Here is a 22516-nt window from a genome sequence, read left to right as displayed (position 1 = left end):
CATATCCTGTTTAAGCTATTATAATATTACGCTTCTGTGATTATACTTATTTATTAACAAGTCTTTAAATTGCACCTACTGTACATATGCAGTGCATTACAGAGAACATTTAAGCATTCACATCAGTACCTGTCCAAGAGGAGTTTATAATTCATAGTCACGAACACACAGGAACACATACTTGCACTTGTCCTGAGTGTGGGAGTGAACCGAAGCACTCAGAGGAAACCCAGGCAAACATAGGAGAGCTACAAAAATAGGGTTGTGGTTGTCGCGGCTCCAGGCACCTCCGCGACTCTCGCTCTTCCATGGCCTAGAGTCCCGGCCGATGTCATGACGACCGGGACGTCCCTTCCGGCTCGCGCGCAAATTAAAGATTAGCCAGGTGGCTAATTACAAGACCCTGTCCTCAGTCAGTTTTCATTAGTCAGTGCTGATATATAAGGCAGGGAGGGGCAATCCTCCCCTGCTGGTTATAGTCCCTGCTACTTGCATACTTCCTGCTGTGTTGCTGTATTTTGATATTCCCTCTCTTCTGTTGCCGACCTCTGCCTGGATTTTGACTCTGATTGATTGCCTGTGACCTTGAACCCCTGCCTGTATTAGATGCTGCTGATTTTCCTGTGACCCTGACCCCTTTGCCTGGACTTCAACACTGCAGTTCTGTCTGTGACCTTTAGACCTCTGGCCTGGACCTAGACGCTGCTGTTTGCCAGTTACCAAATATACCTTGCTGGTATCTTCACTCCACCTTTGTGTTAAACATTTGCGCTACATTCTCAGGTATCAGCTCCTACTACTAGAGTACAAGTTCTGGGGGCATTAGAGTACCTGTAAGCGCATCGAGCTCTACAGGAAAAGCGGTTCCTATAGGCGAAGACCTCTGAAGCGCTTCTAGGAGTTGATGCCTGGGGGGCGTGAGCCGTAATAGTGGTAAGCTTTAAAATAATGACTCCTGCACTGTGAGACAGCAATACTAACCACTGTGCAAATATCCTGCCACATATTGTGCCATACGCTGGCTTTAGACATGCTTAACATCAAGATATGTTATAGGGCCCGCCATTCATCATTACAGGACACCACAGATTCTGTAACACCGGACAATAGTCTTACAGAAATGATATACATGAATACAATTAAGCATAATAACACATACTTGGATTGTTGTGATCTAACAAATACAGCTAGCACAAACATTACAAATTCCATGTGTGTGAGCAGAACAAACAGCAGATGATTCAGCTTAATACATCACCTCAAGATTGTACAAGGTGGATAGTTATGAGACATATAGGGTAGATGAGACGCTGAGTGCTTACATTGGAGATTAAATATCTTGAATGCATGTATTGTTTTAACCTACTATTAAAATTTACCTTGTGAAGGTTAGAGGCCACACTATGTGGTACCCGAAGTGTATCCAGTTGCCCTTCACTAGTTATGGATACAGCCCATTGTTTCTAACTATTCTGTTTTCCGTGGAAAATGGAGTTAGTTGGAGATTTTGGGGCAGCACGGTGGCTTAGTGGTTAGCACTTCTGCCTCTCAGCACTGGGGTCATTAGTTTGATTCCTGACCATGGCCTTATCTGTGTGGAGTTTGTATGTTCCCCCCCCCCCCGTGTTTGCGTGGGTTTCCTCCAGGTGCTCCGGTTTCCTCCCACACTCCAAAAACATAGTAGGTTAATTAACTGCTATTAAATTGACCCTAGTCGTGTGTGTGTTAGGGAATTTCGACTGTAAGCTCCAATGGGGCAGGGACTGATGTGAGTGCGTTCCTTGTACAGCGCTGCGGAATTAGTGGCGCTATATAAATAGATGATGATTAAGTGTCTGAGAGAACGGATACTTGTGGTGTGGAGGAAACCTGTAGTATATACGGTGTGGATGACTTGGTCCTGGGCTTTTGTCAGCTTTAGCCTTGACGGTAGCTGCGATTACCGAGCTATCTAACTACCTCTTTTGTCCACGAAAAAGGAAACTGAGGTTTCTATTTAGCATCATCTCTTCCTCTTCAGGTGTAAGTTCCAATTGCATAAAAATTATTTTATTTTTCCCCCTTCCCATCGGAAGAATCTAGTAGGGACAGTCTTCACCCAGGGTAGATTCCCATTGCATGCCTCTCTAGAACTACTTAAATCCCAGGGATAAGCCTTTCTCTGGAAGAAATACGTGTACAAACTGATATTTTTCCGTAAATCTGCATGTGCAGCAGCAGGCTGTTTGTTCTTGTGCTGTAGTGTCTAGTGGATGCTGCCTCTGTCCCCACAGGTTCTCTGCACTCCTTGAAGCAGCTAGGCGTTCATTATGGTTTCGTCCCTGGGTTGGGGATTTTGGTTCTTAATGTACTCTGAGGTTTTACTGGTTCCTAAGAACTAGAGTTCTTTACTGTTGCTACAGGGGAGGAGCTTTTTATGCCTGCAAGTGATATGACTCCCAAGACGGCCTAGGTATCGAGCCATCCATTTCTTTGATAGGACAAGAGCTACTTACAGGGGCTGTGGTTGTTACTCGGTGTTCGCAGGCCTGGTGAGAATGGGAGTCTCTTGCCTCCCTGGACGTGGAAGATGTTTTTCCTCAAGGTCCACATGGTGAAGGGGGTTTTAGTGTTCCCTTTTAATTGCAGTGCATGTTGCACGCTATATGTTTCTAGTTTTTGTACTTTTGATTTGCTTCCGTCCCATGGGTGCCCGCCAGCATTGTAGCCGTTACGACAGACATCTTAGGCTATTGTGACATATTTATATATATATCATGCTGTTTTGGGCGATTTGTTGTCTTGGCCACTTTCGCCCTCTGCTCTTCTTTCTGGGTCTTCCTTGATCCCAGCTCAACGATTGCGGCTGCTCTGACTTTCAATGTGGTGTCCAACGGTTCTTCCTCCCGGAGGGCTCCTTCCAATTTCATTCTGAACAGTACAGAGTCTATGTTGGCCAGAAGGGAGGCGAGTCTTTTTTTGGAGCATGATGGTGTCTGTGTTTGACAAGGTACCTCTAACATATTTTTATCTGCTTTGCTTCAGTGGGTGGTGTTATGGCTAGGTTCAAGTTTACCCCATTCAGCTAGACTGCTATATTATTATTTTGTCCTAGGCCTCGTGTTCATCGCTCGCTTGGGAAATCATATGTCCAATTCTATCTCTGTGACATAGTCATGCAGGAGTTGCACATTTCAGGTCTTGGGCAATATGCCAGGTTCAGGTGATATTGTCCACGTTCTTTCCAGATCTGGAGTTCTTGGAGACATATGGGAGGCAGTTTGAATACATCAGGATCCTTTCGGGCACGGCTCTTTCCATTGAGGTTTGTGTCTGCTCTTTTGGTTCTTCAGTGCTGTTCAATGTCCACGGCCCCCAGGACAGTGTACTTGGCGATCCATTAGGTTTTACTGGGGGTTCATGTTCCTGGTAATTTCCATGTTCCCATAGGTGCTACTATTGGTGGCTGCCTTCAGGTTGCTCCGTTTTGACTGCACTGGCCATGGTTCTCTAACATCCTGTAGTTGGCCATCTGTCCTCCTTGTGGTTAATTGTCATTGTCTGCTTGGTGATGGGACTCCTGATTTTGTGATTCTACAGGCCAGGGATTTCATCCCATGATCTTGTACAGGTTGTGATTACAGTGTGGTTTCTTTAATCACCAGTACTACAGTGTGTGGAATGACAGAGAAAAGAGGATTTTTTTACACATTGTAAAATCCATTTCTCTTTGTCCATTGGGGGACAATAAGCCGTCTTCCTTTTGCTCTGAGTCTTTGTTTTTGTTCTAGGTTGTAGTTTGCCTACTTCTGGGCTTTGTTATAAAACTAAATCTTAAACTGGAGGACAGCTCCTCCACTAATATGCCCCATCTTTAAAGTGCCTTGGCTCCAATTCCACCTACTATACCCGAATGCATCGCAGTATCCCCCAATGCTCTAAGAAAAATGGATTTTATTGTGAGTAAAAAATCCTCTCCCAGTCTAAATGAATAAAGCACGTCACAGTAAATTACATATACCGATATTTTTTTGAGTGACAGGAATTTTTCTTGGTTACCAAGACGTCCCTTCCTGTTCAGTTCCCCCCCCCGTAGACTGTATAGATTGTAGACGCAATAACTTTAACTCCAACATTTACTCCTGTGTGGACGGAGGCTTGTAAGTCCCTAGTTTTTTATATTTTGGTTTCTTTGTGATTTTTCAGAGCCTCATGCATTCTAATCTTTGAGTAAATTTACTGGGACGCCCACATCTGGGAACATTAGCAACTGTCTTCAGAGGTGGATCACTGCCTTATGATCATATAATGAAGTGGCTTTTATTTTATCTACCTTATTGGAAATACTAATGGTTTCTGCTTGTTCCCAGGAGAGTGTAATCTGGTCTAAGCCAGTCTCTAAGCTCTTTGGTGTGCACGTGTTGTCAGACGAAGGAGGGAGGGGGTTTATGCTTTGAATGTTCCAAAGCACCTTTTCTCACTAAATTGTATGTCATGTGATTCTGGATACCATAATTAAGACTACATACCCATTGGCATTTATTGCTTTAAAATATGTGTTACTAGTGTTTTGATGTTACTGTAGGTTTTTGGCTTCCCCAATGCATTAACCTGTGGTAAATGTGAAGATACTGGTTTTATCTGGCCCACTTAAATCCACTTTGCGCAGGCTGCCCACCCCAGGGATGCCTTATTATACCGGGGAAGAATGCACAGTATCTTCAAGAAGTTCACTAATCGCTCAGGCAATGCAGTTATCAAGTACATTAGTACTTTTGTTCATATACGATACTCCAGAATAAAAATACACTTTAAACAAATTCCAGGATGGTGCGGTAGGAATCGGATACAAAGTACCCCTACAGGCCCACCAAGCTATCAGGCTCGCAGGGTGATGTGCTGAAGAAGAGTGAGTGGGCACTGGACCAGCAGATGCCAAAAACTCGCACATCGGCTCTCAAACGCAATTTCCGCACTTTTTTTTTTTTCTTTTTTATAAACCATTTCGCTCTAGACCCCCCCTTGTTCCAGGGTTTGGTTCCTCCTTTTAAGGGCAATTTGATTTCCCATGCTACTGGGACCAGCCTATGGGATTGGCTACTGTTATATGCAACTGCTACAGTTCTGTTTATAATATCATAGATTTTCTGAGGTTGCCACAGTGCTCTATGGCGCCCTACTCCCCCAGACCCTTTTGCTGTTATGACTCTGGGCTGTCTAGCTAGTCATAGGCCAAAGCAATAGGGACCTACTCAATCTAACTGTGTCCTGATAAGGGCTAGGCGACTCCCAGTTTAACTCGTGGCATGCTTTTTTCCTGAGATTCAGCTTCTAGCTCAGTAGTGGGACAAGATACTTGAGCCCTTTCAGGTCATGTGAGTGGGTACCAACAATTACCTGTAACCACCCTGATAATGTAAAGGACCAAAACTTTCCCTAGAAGATAAACTAGACACTGTTGTCACACTGTCCCATGGAATACAGTGAACATAAGCCTGCAGACAGATAGTTATGTTTTATTTTATTTTTTTACATTTTTCCACAATATGAACACTCTAAACACAGCTAAACAAAGAACGAGACCCCCTTTGGTGTGAAGTTGATCATACAGGAATTTGATTGACAGTGTAATATAATGTTTCTGCCTACATTGAGACAATGGACTGAGCTGCATGTTTACACAAGTTTACAAAGCTATGTCAGACATGTCAGTACCAATGCAATATATCAGTTTAAAATATATACATAATAAATGTGATTTAAAAACATTATTGGTAAATCTGGGGAACCAAAGGGCTTCTACATGGTTTTCATAGTCTACCTTTGTAAGAAAGTAGGTGCAGTCTTGTTGAGGTGAAATTGTTTGGTCACAATAAATGCATGTGAATGGAACAAGATACATCCAAATAAATGCAGCCCACCTGAATTCTATTGAATATGCAAGTGGGTATTGGTAATTAGCACATGTGAGCACGATGCGTAACACAAACCATGAAGAAACACAGCTACGTTTATTGAGATGATATGGTCTCTCAAGCATAATCCTTCTCGCCAGGCACTACACATTGGCAAACAGGGCTAGATTAAAGGCCACATGGGCCTGGGGCTGAAAATGATAAAGGGCCTGTTGTGAGAAGTGCCGTCCCATCGGAGGTGTGGCCAATGATGTGTGAGTGTGGCCATGTGTGTGGGCCTGGTCAGCACCATGGAGGGCATATCATGCACTTCCCTCCAGCCATCTGCATCTTCCTCCTATCCTCCCTTATGTAAAGAGTACATACATGCTGTGTGAACCAGTTATTGGTGCAAAGTGAAGTTTGGAAATACATCCCAGCTGTTCCTCATGCTGGGACAAGCTCTTGGCTAATCAAGATAGTCCCGATTGTAGGGGACTATCCTGATGGAATCGAGACAGTTGAGAGGTAAAGGTATGGTATTTTATTGACCATTGAAGACAAAAATACAAACAGTGGTTGATTATTTTTATTTATAAAGTGCTTATTTTCCATCAATATTTTTTATTGAAGTTTTTGCAAAATATTTGGAATACAGAAAAACAAGGGGGTGGGGATGGTTGCTCAATGCACATCAGAGAAACATAGAACGCCATAAGCAAGTGAGTAGGAGAGGGGGAAGATGACCCTCTATGCGCACCCACTCCCTCTGTAATGTATACATGCCACTTGAACCACTTCATGATAGTGGCCGAAGGAGAAGTGGAGTATGGCATGTCTATAGTCTCCATTTCAAAGCTGTACTGTATTTTAGAAATATTTTGAGCCAGTGTAGGGGATTCGTGACCGGAAAGACCGCCTATGCCACCCAGTCTGTTGTTGCTGGGAACCGGCTGGGCTTACTTTGTCACTGTTCCCTTTCATTATCCCAAATATGCCTTCTAACCGCAGTAGGAGGGGCTTACAAATGCTGCCACCACTGGACATCAGTACCGGGTTTCTTATGGGTAACTGACGCTGCTAGTATATCACGTTACTTGTGTACATGGGCTGGTACCCCTGACCTCTTCCTGTGGATCAGGGTTGCTGTGGATGGATCGCCCTTGGCCTATCACACTGGCCAGAGCTGCTGGGTAGCGGGAAGAGCGGTGGTACCAGAAAGTTGGGTCCAAATCTCAGAACAGCTGGGAATGGATTAGAGTTGGTTTTAATCTGTAGGTCACAGGGATAGAGAGGTTTCCAAGCAGGTCTTTGAAGAAAATTATGTTTATTTGCTCACTCTGTTTGAAGTTACCAGGGTGCAGGTCAGATGAAACAAGAACGATATTCAATACAAAACGGAGCTTTTTATACAGTTTTTGGACAAAGGCTCACAGAGTAAGCTAGCCCCTTGAGGTCTGAGCTATTTGTAGAATCGGGATGCAATGTGTTTAAACAAACATGGATTTGCAATGCAAAGGTAATAATATTTACACTTATCTGTGAAATCCTCAAACTTGCTGTGATTTCCTGCATCTTGTTTTAGACACTGAGAAAATATAACAGCAAGTCTTATTTAAACCTTCCTGTGCCTGCAGGTGCTGGACCCTCACTCGTCAGAAGGACTAACACAAGATTAACATGGGTCCTTTCTTCAGACAGTTGCAGAATACACATTCCCAAAGGAAAGTTACAAAACCCCAAACAAGTAATTTCCCTACCAAAATACACAAAAGACTTTCTCCACAAAGGCTTATTGCATCAGGTATATACCTCAAAAATAATTAATTTAATCTAGCAAAGTTAAACCAAAAAATTTCTTCTCCTGGTCTCAGAAATAGATATTTCATTTACCAAAATACACAGAATATCAAAAATAAGTACATTTGCAATTATGTAAATAAGCGCCCTGCGCTATTTCGTTTAAATGCATTTATACCATAAGTTATTTATAAGTGATCCAGTCACAGGATTTATAAAGGCTTTAACAGAAACATACATGAAATATGCTTATTTTCAGGTTTTAGCATTGAACAAAGTACAGAGTGCTGAAAACTTAAGAAAATTAATGAAAAAACAAAACTTGAATCTAAGTAAATATATATATAAAAACACGGTTTATTGTATGTATCTCTATTGGTCACACGTTTTCTTTCTGCAAACAACTTATTGTATCCTCTTCAGTCAGGTTTTCGCTCTCTACACTCCACAGAGACTGACTGACCTGACCAAGGTTGTCAATGACTTGATCACTGAACTTAAACTAAAGGCCATTACTCTCTTCTAATTCTCCTGGATCTCTCTGCTGCATTTGACACTGTTGACCACTCTCTCCTCATACAAACGCTACAATCCTTAGGTCTTCAAGACAATGTCCTATCCTGGTTCTCATCCTACCTAGCTAATTGCTATTCCAGTGTTAATTTCTCTTGATCCACGATTGCTCTGCTCCCTTTATCAGTTGGACTACCACAAGGCTTGGTCCTCTGCTATTCTCTATCTACAGCACTTCTCTTGGAAAACTAATGCGCTCCTTTGGATTTTCGTATCCTCTCTATACAGATGATGCACAAATTTATCTATCCTTTCCCAATCCCTCACCATCTGTGTCTTGCGTTACCGACTGTCTTTCTGCCATTTCATCTTGGATGTCCTCTCGCCAACTCAAACTCAATCCTTTTTTTTTTTTTTTTAAAAAAAAACCAGAAGTAATATTCCCAGACACCAACAAAAGCGTCTTGCGGGACATTTCTATTTCTGTTGATAATACGAACCTAAATCCCACCCCGCAAGTTCGCTGCCTGGGTGTAATCCTTGACTCGCAACTATCCTTTGTTCCCCACATCAGCTCTATATTTACATCATGCAGCATACATCTAAAAAAGATTTCCAAAAAACGTACATATCTCGCACAGAACACTGCAAAAACTTAAATTCATGCACTCCTATCCCGCATCGACTTTTGCAGTTCCCTCCTTGCTGATCTTCCCAAAATCAGACTTGAGCCCCTACAATCTGTTTTGCACGCAGCGGCTAGATTTATTTTCCTTGCAAATTGTCCTTCCTCTGTGAACCACTCTCAGTCTCTACATTGGTTGCCTGGATTTCAAGGAATCCAATATAAAATTCTTCTGCTAACATACAAGGCCATTAACCAAATTGCACTGACATACATCTCCTCACTTATCTCAAAATATCTCCCAACTCAACATCTCCGTTCTGCACAAGATCTGCGTCTCTCTTCCACTCTCATCACATCCTCCCATTCCTGGTTACAAGACCTCTCTCTTCCCTCCTTCGCACTATAAGACTTTCCCCTAGTCTTCAAACCTTCAAGAGTTTTCTGAAAACCCACCTCTTTGGACAAGCTTACAATATTCCTCAACCACCCTCTTAATCTCCCTAGGTTACCATATTACCACCCTTTACACAAATAACACAAGACGAAAATCCTCTGATCAACATTGTTGTTTGACTGATCATAAAGCTCACTAAATCATTTTTACCTCTACATTCTAGCTGGACCAATATGCAATATGATGGAGCACTTGCCCTTGTGTATCAAACTCCCAATGTCCCATAGATTGTAAGATTGTGAGCAGAGTAGATATATAGATTTATTATTATTATTATTATCTCACACACATTTATAGTCCATTTAGGTCGGACTGTAAACCTGCTAGTTAATGCAAATGTATAATCAGCCATTCATGTGGAAGAAACTCAATGTATAAAAGCTGGCAGACATGGTCCAAAATTGCAGACCAAACACCAGAATAGAGAAATGTGATCGCAGTGACTTTTACTGTGGAATGATTGTTGGTGCCATATGGGTTGTTTCAGTACCTCAAACTGCTGATCTCTTGGGATTTTTACACACAACAGTCTCTAGAGATTAGAGAACGATGCCCAAAACCAAAATCATTACCATCCAGTGAGTGTCAGTTCTGAAGGTGGAAACACCTTGTTAATGAGACATCAAAAGAAAATTGTAAGCCTGGTTCCAGCTGATATGACCCTTGGGACTGCTACACAACACCCAGGACCCTTGGGACTGCCACACAACACCCAGGACCCTTGGGACTGCCACACAACACCCAGGACCCTTGGGACCGCCACACAATACAGAGGGAAAAATATGATTTTTATTGATAGAAGCAAACTGTGCAGTTAATGTTTGAGATGGTGATTATCAGTTGTTGGTCATTTTCGTACCTCTTAACACCTCAAATGGCCAAAAGAGAAGGTATAAAATTTGTTACATATATCTGTTCTTTCTTCAAGTGTTCATACATCTGAGTAGACTTCAAAACACATAGTCAAACACAGTTAATTGTCGGTGGCATCTGAGCATAATCTCTATTGAAAAAGTTGGTAATTTTGTTGTAAGAAAAGGAACTGATCCCTATGTTAATACACACAGGCCATTGACATACGCATATCATATTTTCACATGCCCCCTGTTAAAAATAAATTGTTCTTACCTGTTGTCCCAGTCCTCCGTCTGGGACTGGGTGGAAGTTGGTACAGCACGAGTCACACACAGCCTCACCACACTCCACACGACCAGGTCACCCCACACACAAATTTTTTATTTTATTTTTTGCTCCTGGCTGGCCTGGGCCTATTTCTGGGGAGAGGCCTGAGGCTGCAGCCCCATGAGGCCCATTGTTAGTCCGGTCCTGTAAGGCAAACTACACAGTGAAACAGGACGTGTTTTGGGTGCAGCTTGAAACTTCACTGTTCAGACTGCAGGACTGTGCTACAAACCGTTGGCTTCATTATTGCTAATTAGCAGATTATTATCAATTATTTCACAGGAAAATAACGTTAACGGTTTCCCCACCCATGCCGCCTCATATTGTATCTAAATGCCCTACAGTTTCACAGTTAGAGGTTTCTATAACTGACATGGAGCTAGATTAGTACATTGAAGGTTTAAAATATTTTTACATTTGAAAATTAAAATAAATTTGTTCGTTTTAATGTTTTGTTTTTAAAGCCAGTGAAGAAAATAAATGGTCTTCAGTGGGATCTGTCTTGTCAAAGCTATTTAAAACAATACTTTATTATTTTTCAACAGGTTGAATCCTTTATTTTGGATCAAGAGGATTTGGATAATCCAGTGCTTAAAACTGCATCAGAACTTTTGCTGTCCAGTGCTGCAGAAGGAGCCGACTTCAGAACTGTTGATCCAGAAACACAGGCACGTTTGGAAGCTTTGTTAGAAGCTGCAGGTATGCTTCTCTAAATGTTTTGTGTGTTAATACTAGTGTAGTAGTGGCTCAAGCATATGTTGTAGAGGTATGTGCCACTGATCATGGGTCACTATATTTTTCTTTTTACTACTACATAAATGTATAAAAATAAACTGTTTACATTTACTAACATCATTGTAAAAGGATAAATGTTATCCATCTTCTCTTTTGCTGCAAAGCACTTCATCATCTATATAGTGCCCCTAATTCTGCAGCGCTGTACAGGGAACTCGCTTACATCAGTCCCTTTCCCATTGGAGCTTACAGTCTAAATTCCCTAACACACACACACACATACACGTCAATTTAATAGCAGCCAATTAAACTACTTGTATGTTTTTGGAGTGTGGGAGGAAACCGGAGCACCTGGAGGAAACCCACGCAAACATGGGGAGAACATACAAACTCCACACAGATGAGGGCATGGTTAGGAATCAAACTAATGACCCCAGTCCTGTGAGGCAGAAGTGCTAACCAATAAGCCATCATGGTGTGCCCAAAAAATTGTTAAAGTACAGTTATTTTACAGAATGTAATACACTGGCATGTAAATTAGTTTCAGCAGTTTAAAGTATAATTTTTGTCACATCACCCAGATTTGTTGACTTTGAAAGTCCTTTATGTGTAATGTGCATAGAAAATGCATTCTTGTTAGTTTTGTCCTGTCCCCTTTGACTTTCCTTATTGGGGTAAATAACATGACCTGTGTGTGTTTTATATATATATATATATATTTTATGCTGCTATTATCAGGATAATTTAATAGTAATGAGACCAACAAATAAACATTCATGTTATGCCACACAGTAGTGTTCCTAGCTCATATGTGCTGTACATAAGTGCCCACAATTAATATTCCTCATTAGGCAGCTGTGTGTGCGACTCACCTCATGAATCATCAGTTCTGCAATGATGCCTGAAAGGAACTGCTGCACAAGCTCCCCTAGTAGATGCATCACCAAGCACCACTCATAGACTTGGCAAATATGTCTATACACAGTTGTGCCTATTTTACTATACAGCAGATGCATTGGTGCTTGTTCCCTTTATGTTTGTTCATCTGTACAGACATTTTGCATACATTTTTGCAGGTTTTAGATTCACAACAGAAATTGTAATGGTGGAAAAAGTAAAAATGTCCACTGCAATTATTGCAAATGAAGAAATCTGGCTTATCTACTTTAATTGCAAATGTTATTCTTTTTACACATAAAATGCATGTATCCCTCATTATTGTCTGGCTCTTTATGTAATTTCAAGTTGGACAACTTTTCATATCCAAAGCATATAAATTTTGCTCATATAAATCAATGTGAAGGGCAAAAGCTTGCTTGAACTTGATTTTCAGAAGAATACAGATCGTGTAAACAGGGTCTCGCGATTCGTCTGAATTTGGGTATTAAACCGGAGGTGGAAAATAAAAAAGTTATCCCATTAACTGTAATGCAGTTGGAGCAAGAGGAGGTGTCCTTGAAAGTAGTTTTACAACAGAAAAGTATCATATAACGCACTCTAAATGGTTTGTGGAGGAACAGTTTTTAAAACTGTCCAGATTTTAATTATTATACATACATTTTAAATGTTTTCTTTTTTTGAGGAAAGAAACCAGAAAAACGAACAATACATACTCTTCACTATGGGTGGTATAATGGGTGGGAAGGAGTTGCCATATGTTAAATTTATATTGGCCATAAAAGACTCAAATGGTGTTCAACAGGGGTTCAGCCTCATTATAATTGGCCCAGGGAGACTAGGACCAATAGTAAAGTTACTATTTTGTGTGATGTAGTATGGCTGTGATGTGTTCCATATGGTAAGTTGACCAGATACTATTGATTGTGGTGGCTAGAGAGGGGTGTTTCAACATTTTGCTTTCAGATGGATGCCGTTTGACCCTTTGCTGCTTTTAAAATGTCTTGCACATTTTTAATTGTGTTGTGCAGTATTCCATATGGGCCTGAGCAGTAAGGAGTAGAGAAGGGGACTGTGTTGAATATTAGTTACGGTTTTTAATAGGTCCAAATATTTTTTTTCCCCAGTAGTATCTTATATATGCTTGTCCACCATATGTGCAACAGGGTACCTCTTTGACCACATGATCTCCTGCAAAAGGCAGTGGAACTTGGAAAAATATAGTGGAGACCTGTTGAGGTCCAATATCCGCTATAAAAGAGCTTATGCGTTTTTCTTGATTTTCACAGATATTGTTGTTTTGGTTAGGTTAACCTTGATTTTGGACCTTTCCAAAACTGTGCGCCGCGTCTTCCTGGGATGCTGCGGTGATCTCACAGGGGTCCCAGGGCCGGTGGTAAGTGGGGTAAACAAGGTTGGGGGGCGCCATGCCTGAGGGGCGCTCCCCTCCACCTGCTATTCCCCACTTGTCCACTGGTCGGTAAATAAAAAGTTAAAATTACTAGCTAATATGGCAGTGGCGCTGCATGGTCCTCCTCTTCCATGCTCCCTTTCGCAACTGACTGTCGGGCGTCTGACATTTTTAGTGAGAAACTGCACAGAGAGGAGCCAGAACTTGAAGAAAGAAGGCCACGTAAAAGGTAAGTTAAAGTAACTTAACTGAGGGGCAACACTGAGATCAAGGGAGTATTGTGATAAAGGCACAGTGTAAATGGAAACTGATGAGGCATATTGTGATGGTGAATGGGCGCACACATCCCATTAATAAATAAGTTTGGTATTTTTCAATCTTTAATAACCAAGCACATTTTTGCTCATGTTTTATTTTGTTTGGTCTTATTCATGTTAATAAGTGCTGTAGATTGTTTAAAAGAAATCTAGTTGAAAAAAAATATAAAAATATTCGTTATCCTTGGATTTATTATTTTTGCAAACAACTTAATAAGTATTTCTGTCCTGATGTAAATACTTGGTACGCTATTTTGATGCAACTGCTTAAAAACCTTGGACGACTATGTAATTTTGGCTTATGAGTGCCTTGCAAAAAATGTGGAGACCCTAAGGGTGCCTAGAATTGAGAAAGTTTAGGAACCACTGCTCTAGTATAATGCTCTCAGAATTACAGCAAAACATATACAGTAGCTATTGTTTTTGATTCCCCCAGCCATTTCTGGAGTTTAATCCATAGTAAGGAATGTAGTGAAAATAAGTTTAGTATGTCGTCTTCGATGTCTGCCTAGACTCTGATAGGGGGAGGGCGAGTACCAAAGGTTTCATGGAGAGCTACATGTGCTGCGTAGTAATTTTAATAGGTTAGTGACTGAGGCTTTGCTTTCTGGCCAGATAAAATTTGAGAAAGATTGTTTTGAGGATGGATAGCTGCAATACACCATAACAAAGATAGATAGATAGAGATATATATATATATATATATATTATGTATGTGAGCTTGTTCCATACTGCAATATCTGTTTTGAATCAATTAATCAGGGGAAATTGACAATAATTAATATTAGTGACATTAATTAAATTGTTGATCCCCCTGGTGTTGTCTGCCGATTTGTCTATTGGGGACAAGGCATATCAGGGAAGCTGTTACCGAGCCCGATATGTTTGCTAAAATGTCTGCTTAAACCTTTAAATTCACGTTAAAGAGCAAGATCGGTCTTTAGATACTGGTGTTTTTGGGATTTCGTCCTGATTTGGGTGTTGCGATAATCTAGGCTCTGGTTGTAGTCCTGTTGAACATTTTACTTTGTACATAAAGTAGACTTTCCTATAGCCTATATTTTATGGCGGTGAAACCATCTGGGGATGCAGAGCATTTAAGATCTTTTATTGCATCTGTAACTTCCTCTATGGTGGTCTCTTTATTAAGAACCATAGTTTGAGCACTAGTCTATAGATGAAGGTGGCATACTTGCAGGAAGGTTTTTGTGGATCCTCTGACCCAGATGGTAATCTGTATAATGATGTGTAGTAATCCCAGAACTGTGTTGCTATAAAAAATTGACTCATGTTGGTGCACCATCTGCATTTTTGATTGATATAATTCCATTCTGCATATATTTAATTTCTTTGCAAGGAGGGGTGTCCACCCTGTCCCCATTTTCATAATATCTCTGCTGATGCCGTAGGATGGTTTTAACTGCTTTTTTGGGTAGTATTTGATGCATTTGGCTCTTGAAAGCTTGTAGTTTGCTTATTTGGGGAACTTTTGGTGTTTGTTCGTTCAAGGTAGAGAGCTGGAGTTCTAGGCCTTTTTTATGTGTTCTTTCTCAGCTTTTCTTTTTTTCGAGCAGCTGTCGGATGAATGAGACCACTACTTAGTGTGGCTTTATGAGCTTCCTAGAGAATCTGTTTTGAGATGTTTGCTCTGTATTCCTTAATTTCCTAAGTAATTTCCAAGTTGTGTTCTTGTTTAAAGAAGAGAAGAGCATCTGATTAAGACATCGGTGTGGTCTGACCATGTGTAGGATGCGGAGTAGATTGGTCCAATTCAACTGCTGCATAGTTCGTCTAGGACACAGAAGATCTAGACATCGTAGAGTGATTGTTTTGCTAGTTGGGTGTAATATACGCCAGGATAATTTTAATTTATGCTAATAATATGCAAGCTTCTTTGAAGTGGTCTAGGTAGAGCTTTCTGGTATTGGACATAATATAAAAATTGAAGTTGTCCTATCATTCGGACCACTCTGTTTCAATACAAGGTTTCATGCTATATTTTAAGGTAACAGATTTTTATTTTTTATTTTATTCCATTTGTAAGTAAAACATCACGAATAGGTTGTAGTTCCTTGCTGTTATTTTCTACAGCTATTGGAACTCTACAAATATTCTCCTAAATATAATGAAGATTAAGCTTAACTCTGAGTTCTCCCTAATAGTGGCACATTAGTTACTGGTGATGCAAGATGGGGTTCTAGCTCTGTTAGTAAAATTAAGGACTGGATTTTGATTTAGGGGATTTCACTGGACTACCCTGCCAACTGAAACTTAAGGTGAAAACTTTATCCCATCAGATTTCAGGATAGGGAGTGTACTGTTTATAAACAGTGCCACCTGCTGCCAGCCATAGCATACACCTTAGTATGTTGGGTAGTTTGGCTCAGCTATTTTAGGCTTTAGGCTTTATTTTTTAAATTGAGAAACCAGCAGGGCTTGTATTACATATTTGATTGATACTTGTGTAGTTGTAGCCTTATCAAGATTCTGCCTGTGAGTGATGCAGACTTGCTGAGCAGGAGCTAAATATTCATGCGGACACATTTGTTCAGTGCAGTCTTAATCGCTTCTGAACGCGTTACTTGCAACTCTTTCAATATCTTCAATCTGCTGGACTTGGATTAATGTGGAATATAAAGCAAGACCAGCGCTTCCAAACCTTTGTTCAAGGAAACCAAAATTCTTCTGGGAAAATTATCTGGAAGAGTGCAGATATATCAACTATATTCCATTTTATAGGGCTGGAACTGGGTGTTCTCCAATTAATTACAACATTGGTGGTATAAAGATGGGTCACTATAATGTAAGCTTTTTCTGAAACTGGTGGTTGGAACATTTAACTTTTTTATATTGGGGTAAAAGTAGGTATTGTCTTGCTAGCAATGTTGCTGTTTTCTTTCACACTATTTTTACACTCTTGTACACTTAACAAAATCCCAATATAAAATTGACTAATTCAATGGTTACAGCATGCATTTATCCAGTTTTTTTTTTAACGTTTTTGAGAGAATTTGACTGTTTTTTGTAATCGCCAAAAGATCACAATTTACCACTTTTCACATGTATGAGTAGCCTCTTAGTGTCGAAATGCATGTTACCATCTTCCTTCACTATAAACAATCTTATGTATTGACAGAGCATTACAAAGTTTACAACACATGTTAATTGTTTTGTGCATTTTGTGTTTTTCATACTCTCTTGATTTGAACATATGCTGAAGGAATTGGAAAATTATCCACTGCCGATGGTAAAGCCTTTGCAGATCCTGAAGTGCTTAGAAGACTGACCTCATCTGTTAGTTGTGCTTTGGATGAAGCTGCTGCCGCGCTGACTCGGATGAGAGCAGACAACAATTTTCATACGGGACAGGTAGACAAGTATGTATTCAATTAATATTTCATAAACAATGCTATGATCCCTCTGTAAATATGTGAAATGTTTCACCTCGTAGAACTTTTTAGTATAGGTTAGTGATAATTTATCTAAAATGCATGTTTGAGATATAACTGACAATTTTCTAACTGTAATTTTTAAAAGAATTCCAATAACTTGGAACACTGTAACTATTCTGACATCAACGCGATTGCATACTAGCTTAGTCAACATGAATCACACATTGAAGGCACACTTTTTTTTAAACGGAGATGATAATGCTTCTATATAGCAACTGTGGAGAGGCAACAATTTATTACTTCTGCTTTTAACTGGTGGTTTGCTGTCTTTTGATTGTCATTTTTGGTGTTTAAAAGCCATATGTCTTCCTCACAATGTAGAAATGCTTAATACCTGTATGTAGAACATAAACATGTGTGTATATATAAACAATACCAGAAAAATTGAAAACTATAAACATTTGTTTCAGTCGGAGTTTGGCCGAAGCTTGTTCAGAAGGAGATGTAAATGCTGTCCGTAAGCTGCTTAATGAAGGCAGAAGTGTAAATGAGTATACAGAAGAAGGGGAAAGTCTTCTTTACTTGGCTTGTTCAGCTGGATATTATGAATTGGCACAAGTAAGTGTTGAAAAATACAATAGCCGCATCTTTGCTCAAATCTGTAGCATTTTCCTTGCTCCCTTTATTTTTTTTATTTTTTTTTTAGTTAAATCAAATGCTGCTTGCATCCTCATATTACATCAAACAGTTTCTTAGTTAGGTGTTCAGACATTTAATTACTGGATATTTAAATTTGCGAGAAAAAATGGTATAGCCTTCTTTCACCTTTAAAATTGAGTGGAAGGTTAAGAGACAGTGGTTTGATTTTAAATGCTGTGCATATAAATACTCCGTTTATAGTAAATATAGGTCATCTAAACTGATTTCAATCATTTTGTGAATAGGTTAGATCTTATGGCTATTATAATGATAACTGTGACTGGGACATAGATATACCCTGGTTTGTAAAAATGTGGAGTAGGGAAAAGGTGAGATGGAGCTTTATTTATTATAAATTGGCTAAAACTTTAATACAGGGCTCTGTAGATAGGATAGAGAGTGTTTTTTTTTTTTTTTTTTGTGTGAAATCGGAGCAATATTTAGACCACCAGGACAAGATGAGTGTCATGAACACCACTCACCTGAGTCTGCGTGATGCGTGTGTGACACAGGGTTAACCAAAAAACAACCACCTGGTCTGTCTAAAATGATTAAATCCTTCCCTATCTATGCCACACACTAGCTTTGCGGTACCAACTATGCCACCACCAAGGTTTTTTATGAGAAGAGCTGACACTCTTATTTAGGAAGCCTTAGGTCCTCCCTAGACTTAACCTAGCACAATTTACTTTAATCAGAGTTGACATAAACCTCAATGTTCTCCTTGTTTCAATTATTTATTGTCTTGACCAAAATGTTGCGTGAATTCGTAAGAACACAGAGACTTGAACTTAATAAGTATAGTTTAATATGGAAAATACATCCACAATGCTTAAGATAAAACAGGTAATCAAAGGCAAACAAATATAACGCAATTGTTTCTTATAAAATAAAAAAGGATAAATCACAGAATTGGTACCTCACTTATAATCCCGTTTCTGGTCCTGGGAGAAGCAGGAAAAATGGGACACTCTTCAATCTCAAATTGACTCCCCAAGAGTGAACAAAACCTTGCATTTACACTACAGTTTTAAAACCAAGCTGCAGGGCCCACAGCCCCCCTTCCTGTGAGGTCAGAACCAGCAGGTCTGCAGAATGCAAATTAGGGTTTTATGATTCTACTGTAGAAACACCTTTTAAATCAGGTTTTTGTCACCCTGTCCTAAATTTTCACCAGTATGACTTACAAACATGATTTTATCTCCACACAACATTTCATAAGTTTCCCTTCATCTGCATACGACAAATGCCTCTGGTAAGTATGATATAGGAGAAAATGATATGATATTTTCCTGTGACCCTATTCAGCTTGAATTTGTCATTAACATTCAACCCTGTCTCTGCAGTCGGCATGTCTGGGGCCTCCCAAACATGTGTTCGCTTTCATTGTCTTGAAAGAGAGATTTTCAAAGGCTTTCACATTTGCGACCTGCCATAAATGATACAAGGTGCTACCATTATCTACCAGCCCCCTCTGAGTAGTTTAACATAAACAAAACCCATTGATCTAAACAGCTTCTCTGAGAGCTATGTCACACTATTTCTAGGAATTAATTCACAAATACATATTTGCAGATTTATGCCTAAAAATTAGCTTGCACCTGACCATGAGAAATTAGGTTATTTGAAGAATTGAGATTTCAATGAAAGGTGAGGTGATTATCAAAAATGTCAATATGCCGGTTGTGGACTAGAATCTGCCAATTGTTGAATTTGCTGGGAGTAGTGACGTTCTGAATTGCTTGAATGAAGGAGCTCTCAAGCATTTGGGAGCCGAACTGTGAGGAAGCAAGCCTAGATTTTATTCTCACTAGTGGAGACATAGTATCATGTGTCTAGGAGAGAACTTCAATCCGTGTGGTATAATATGCAGGCAGCAGTAAAGCAGAAACCGCCCCCCCCCCCCAAAAAAAAAAATTTTTTTTTTTATATATATTTTTGTTACATATTTTAGAAGGCTGACTTTAGTCAAATGAGTACTCATTTTTGTGAATCTCTGACTGGATGGGAATTGACAGATGGAGTGCAGGAACAATAAATTAAAAAAATACTTTAGTAACTGCAAAAGGAGTTTGTGACATTTATTAGTAAAAGGAAGAGAGCCAATATAACACTCAAAGGAAGTAGATACTAAACGTCAAATAGAATAAGAGAGCGAACAGTCCATAAAAAAGGGTTCTTTAGGTACATTATTGAAATGTACCTCCAAAGTGATAGATCAGGTGGATCAGTGTTTATAGCTTGTTTAGCAAACTGAATATGTGTGGATTTAATAATAATAAAACAAAATAGTGGATTGTACAAAGGATTAGCTAAAAGGTAAGAAACCTAGTGTTGTAATTAGTGATGCAAACTGAGAGAAAGATCTTGTGCCGAGTGGCCAATCTTTAAGACTTTGACCAAGGTCGTCTTGTGTGTTTTGTTTTTTTTAGCAACTCCATACATTTTTATTAAGACATTTGTCATTGAGATACGACACATTTGCATATAAATCAGTATTGTATTTACAATAAAGAGACAAATATTGAATAAAATAACAGAGTAAAGGGAAGAACATGCGGGGATAACAACCTCAAGCTGGGAGAGGAAGAAAGTTGGAGCAAGACAATAATCGTACTAAAAAGGCTTGCACATATCAGAGGCAATAAAATGAATAGTAAACAAATGCAGGAGGACAAATGTAGATCAACATTAGTTTATGTACTTGGAACATGGTGTGGAAAGCTATACGCCTTTTGATTCGGGAAGGGGGGGCCCTGTTATGGAGTATTTGAACATTTTTCATCTTGTGGCTTCTCTGAATATTGCAAATAATTTTAGACCTAATTGGAGGGAGTTTTTCCAAAATTGGGCTAGTGTCCCATGTTGTATGATTGGAGTTGTGGGGGATAATTGTGTAAGAGGGACAATTCTGGTAGAAAGGGGAGTCTTTTGTTTGTGAAATAGAGAATTGGGTCAAAAACCTCTATTCATAAGATTTGGGCTAATGGGCAACTCCAAAAAAATAATGTGTGTTAAGCTCCCAACTTTACCACAACCTCTCCAACAAAACTTGGATATATTCTGCCAGATTTGTGAATTTTATCCAGAGTATGATCTAATATGTGAACAAGTTTTACAAGCATCTCCGAGTGGTTTATACATTTGGACATCTTAAATATATTCAGAAAAATTTTGACACAATCTTCACTTGGGAAAGACACTTGTACTTCTAATTTGCATTTTGTTTGCATAATTAGTTTCTTTCCTTCAGTAGGGGCCATGTTTTATACCACAAAGATATGCCTCTTTTGTGGTTAAATGAGGAGCGTTTTAAAAATATTTAAGGGGGAGGGGAATTCAGAGCTTAGAGGAAGAGCTGTGTGTTTGCAGCAAATGGTGGATTTAGACTTGTTTATAAAAGTCATGAGTTGGAATGGAGTATTTTTTTCTGTAGTGGGCAAAGGATATATTTTCATTTAATGCTGTCATTTGTGATATTTCTTGTGGTCTGCAAAGGTATGTCTTTTTGCAGATGATGCAAAAATTTGTAACAGGGCATATAGCCAGAAAAAGGTAAATCAAATGCAGCAGAGATTTAGTCAAAATGGAGGAATGAACTGAAGTGGGAATAATTAAATATATCAAAATCTAAACTATTGCACACATGACACACATCCGAAAGCAGAATACAGAATGGATGGTGAAGTAATGTTGGCAATACTGGAAAGGCACCTAGGTTTTATCATTTCAGATTATATGAAGGTTAGCAAGCAGTGTAGTCTAGCAGTAGGAGAACCCAGTAACATACTTGGTTATATATGAAAGGTATTTGTAGCTAAAAGAGGGTGGTTTATAGTGTTGCTTTATATTTAGATCATTTTGAGTGCTGTGCACAGTTCGGTAGGCCCTATCTTCAAAAATACATTAATAAAATAGGAAGCAAAAGATAAATCTGGGAAGGTGTGACAGGATGGACCGCCTATGCCACCCTGACTGCTGTTGCTGGTAACCGGATGGACTTACTTTGCCACCGTTCCCTTATGTTATCCCAAGTGCACTGTCTTGCTGCAGTAGGAGGGTCTTAGACATGCTGCCACCACTGGACACCTTAGCGGCATTCAGAACCAGGTTTCTTCTGGGTAACTGATGCTGCGGGTGTACCCTGTTACTGGTGTATCTGGGCTGGTACCCCTGACCTTGTTCAATAGATCAGGGTTGTTGGGGGAGGGGGGGGGGAGAGAGAGTATACTTCGCCTCTGTCCACGAGCTGCCAGGGAGACGGGGGCTCAGCCCACTCTCCTCCCCTGGTGCCTCTCTGTCTAGGGAGCGAGAGATTTATCTTTTAAATCTCCTGCCCAAACTGACTTCCAGGGACCCTGGGCCCTGTTGCTAGTTGAAGCTATTGCAGCTCCAACTAGGGACTTGGCTTCCTGGGACCCCCAGGTGGCGCTGCTCCTCCTGGACCCATTTAATTCCAGGAGGCTGTTTAAGTCCCTCTGGCAGCCACTGAAGCTGGCTGCCGGAGGGTGAAGAGGATCCAGGGCTGCCTGTGCAGCCCCAGCACAGGGTAAGTACTCTTTATTATTTTACACATATACATTGCACTTTATTACATTTACAACATATATATTTA

General features: G+C 39.9%; 1 protein-coding gene across 2 annotated transcripts in view; it reads left to right on the top strand.

The window, feature by feature from the left end:
- The window catches only part of ANKHD1 (ankyrin repeat and KH domain containing 1), a 195995-nt gene that overhangs the window by 4727 nt on the left and 168752 nt on the right, over positions 1-22516 (top strand). For both annotated transcript variants that reach the window (XM_075209750.1, XM_075209749.1), the window contains exons 2-4: positions 10996-11149; positions 17031-17187; positions 17673-17820. In XM_075209750.1, the coding sequence (XP_075065851.1) occupies positions 10996-11149; positions 17031-17187; positions 17673-17820 (459 nt within the window). The remainder of the gene's footprint in view (positions 1-10995; positions 11150-17030; positions 17188-17672; positions 17821-22516) is intronic.

Source organism: Mixophyes fleayi, chromosome 4, assembly GCF_038048845.1.
Source record: "Mixophyes fleayi isolate aMixFle1 chromosome 4, aMixFle1.hap1, whole genome shotgun sequence".
NCBI lineage: Eukaryota > Metazoa > Chordata > Amphibia > Anura > Limnodynastidae > Mixophyes > Mixophyes fleayi.
The sequence above is the reverse complement of the archived record's forward strand: the minus strand, read 5'-3'. Positions and strand labels throughout refer to the sequence as shown.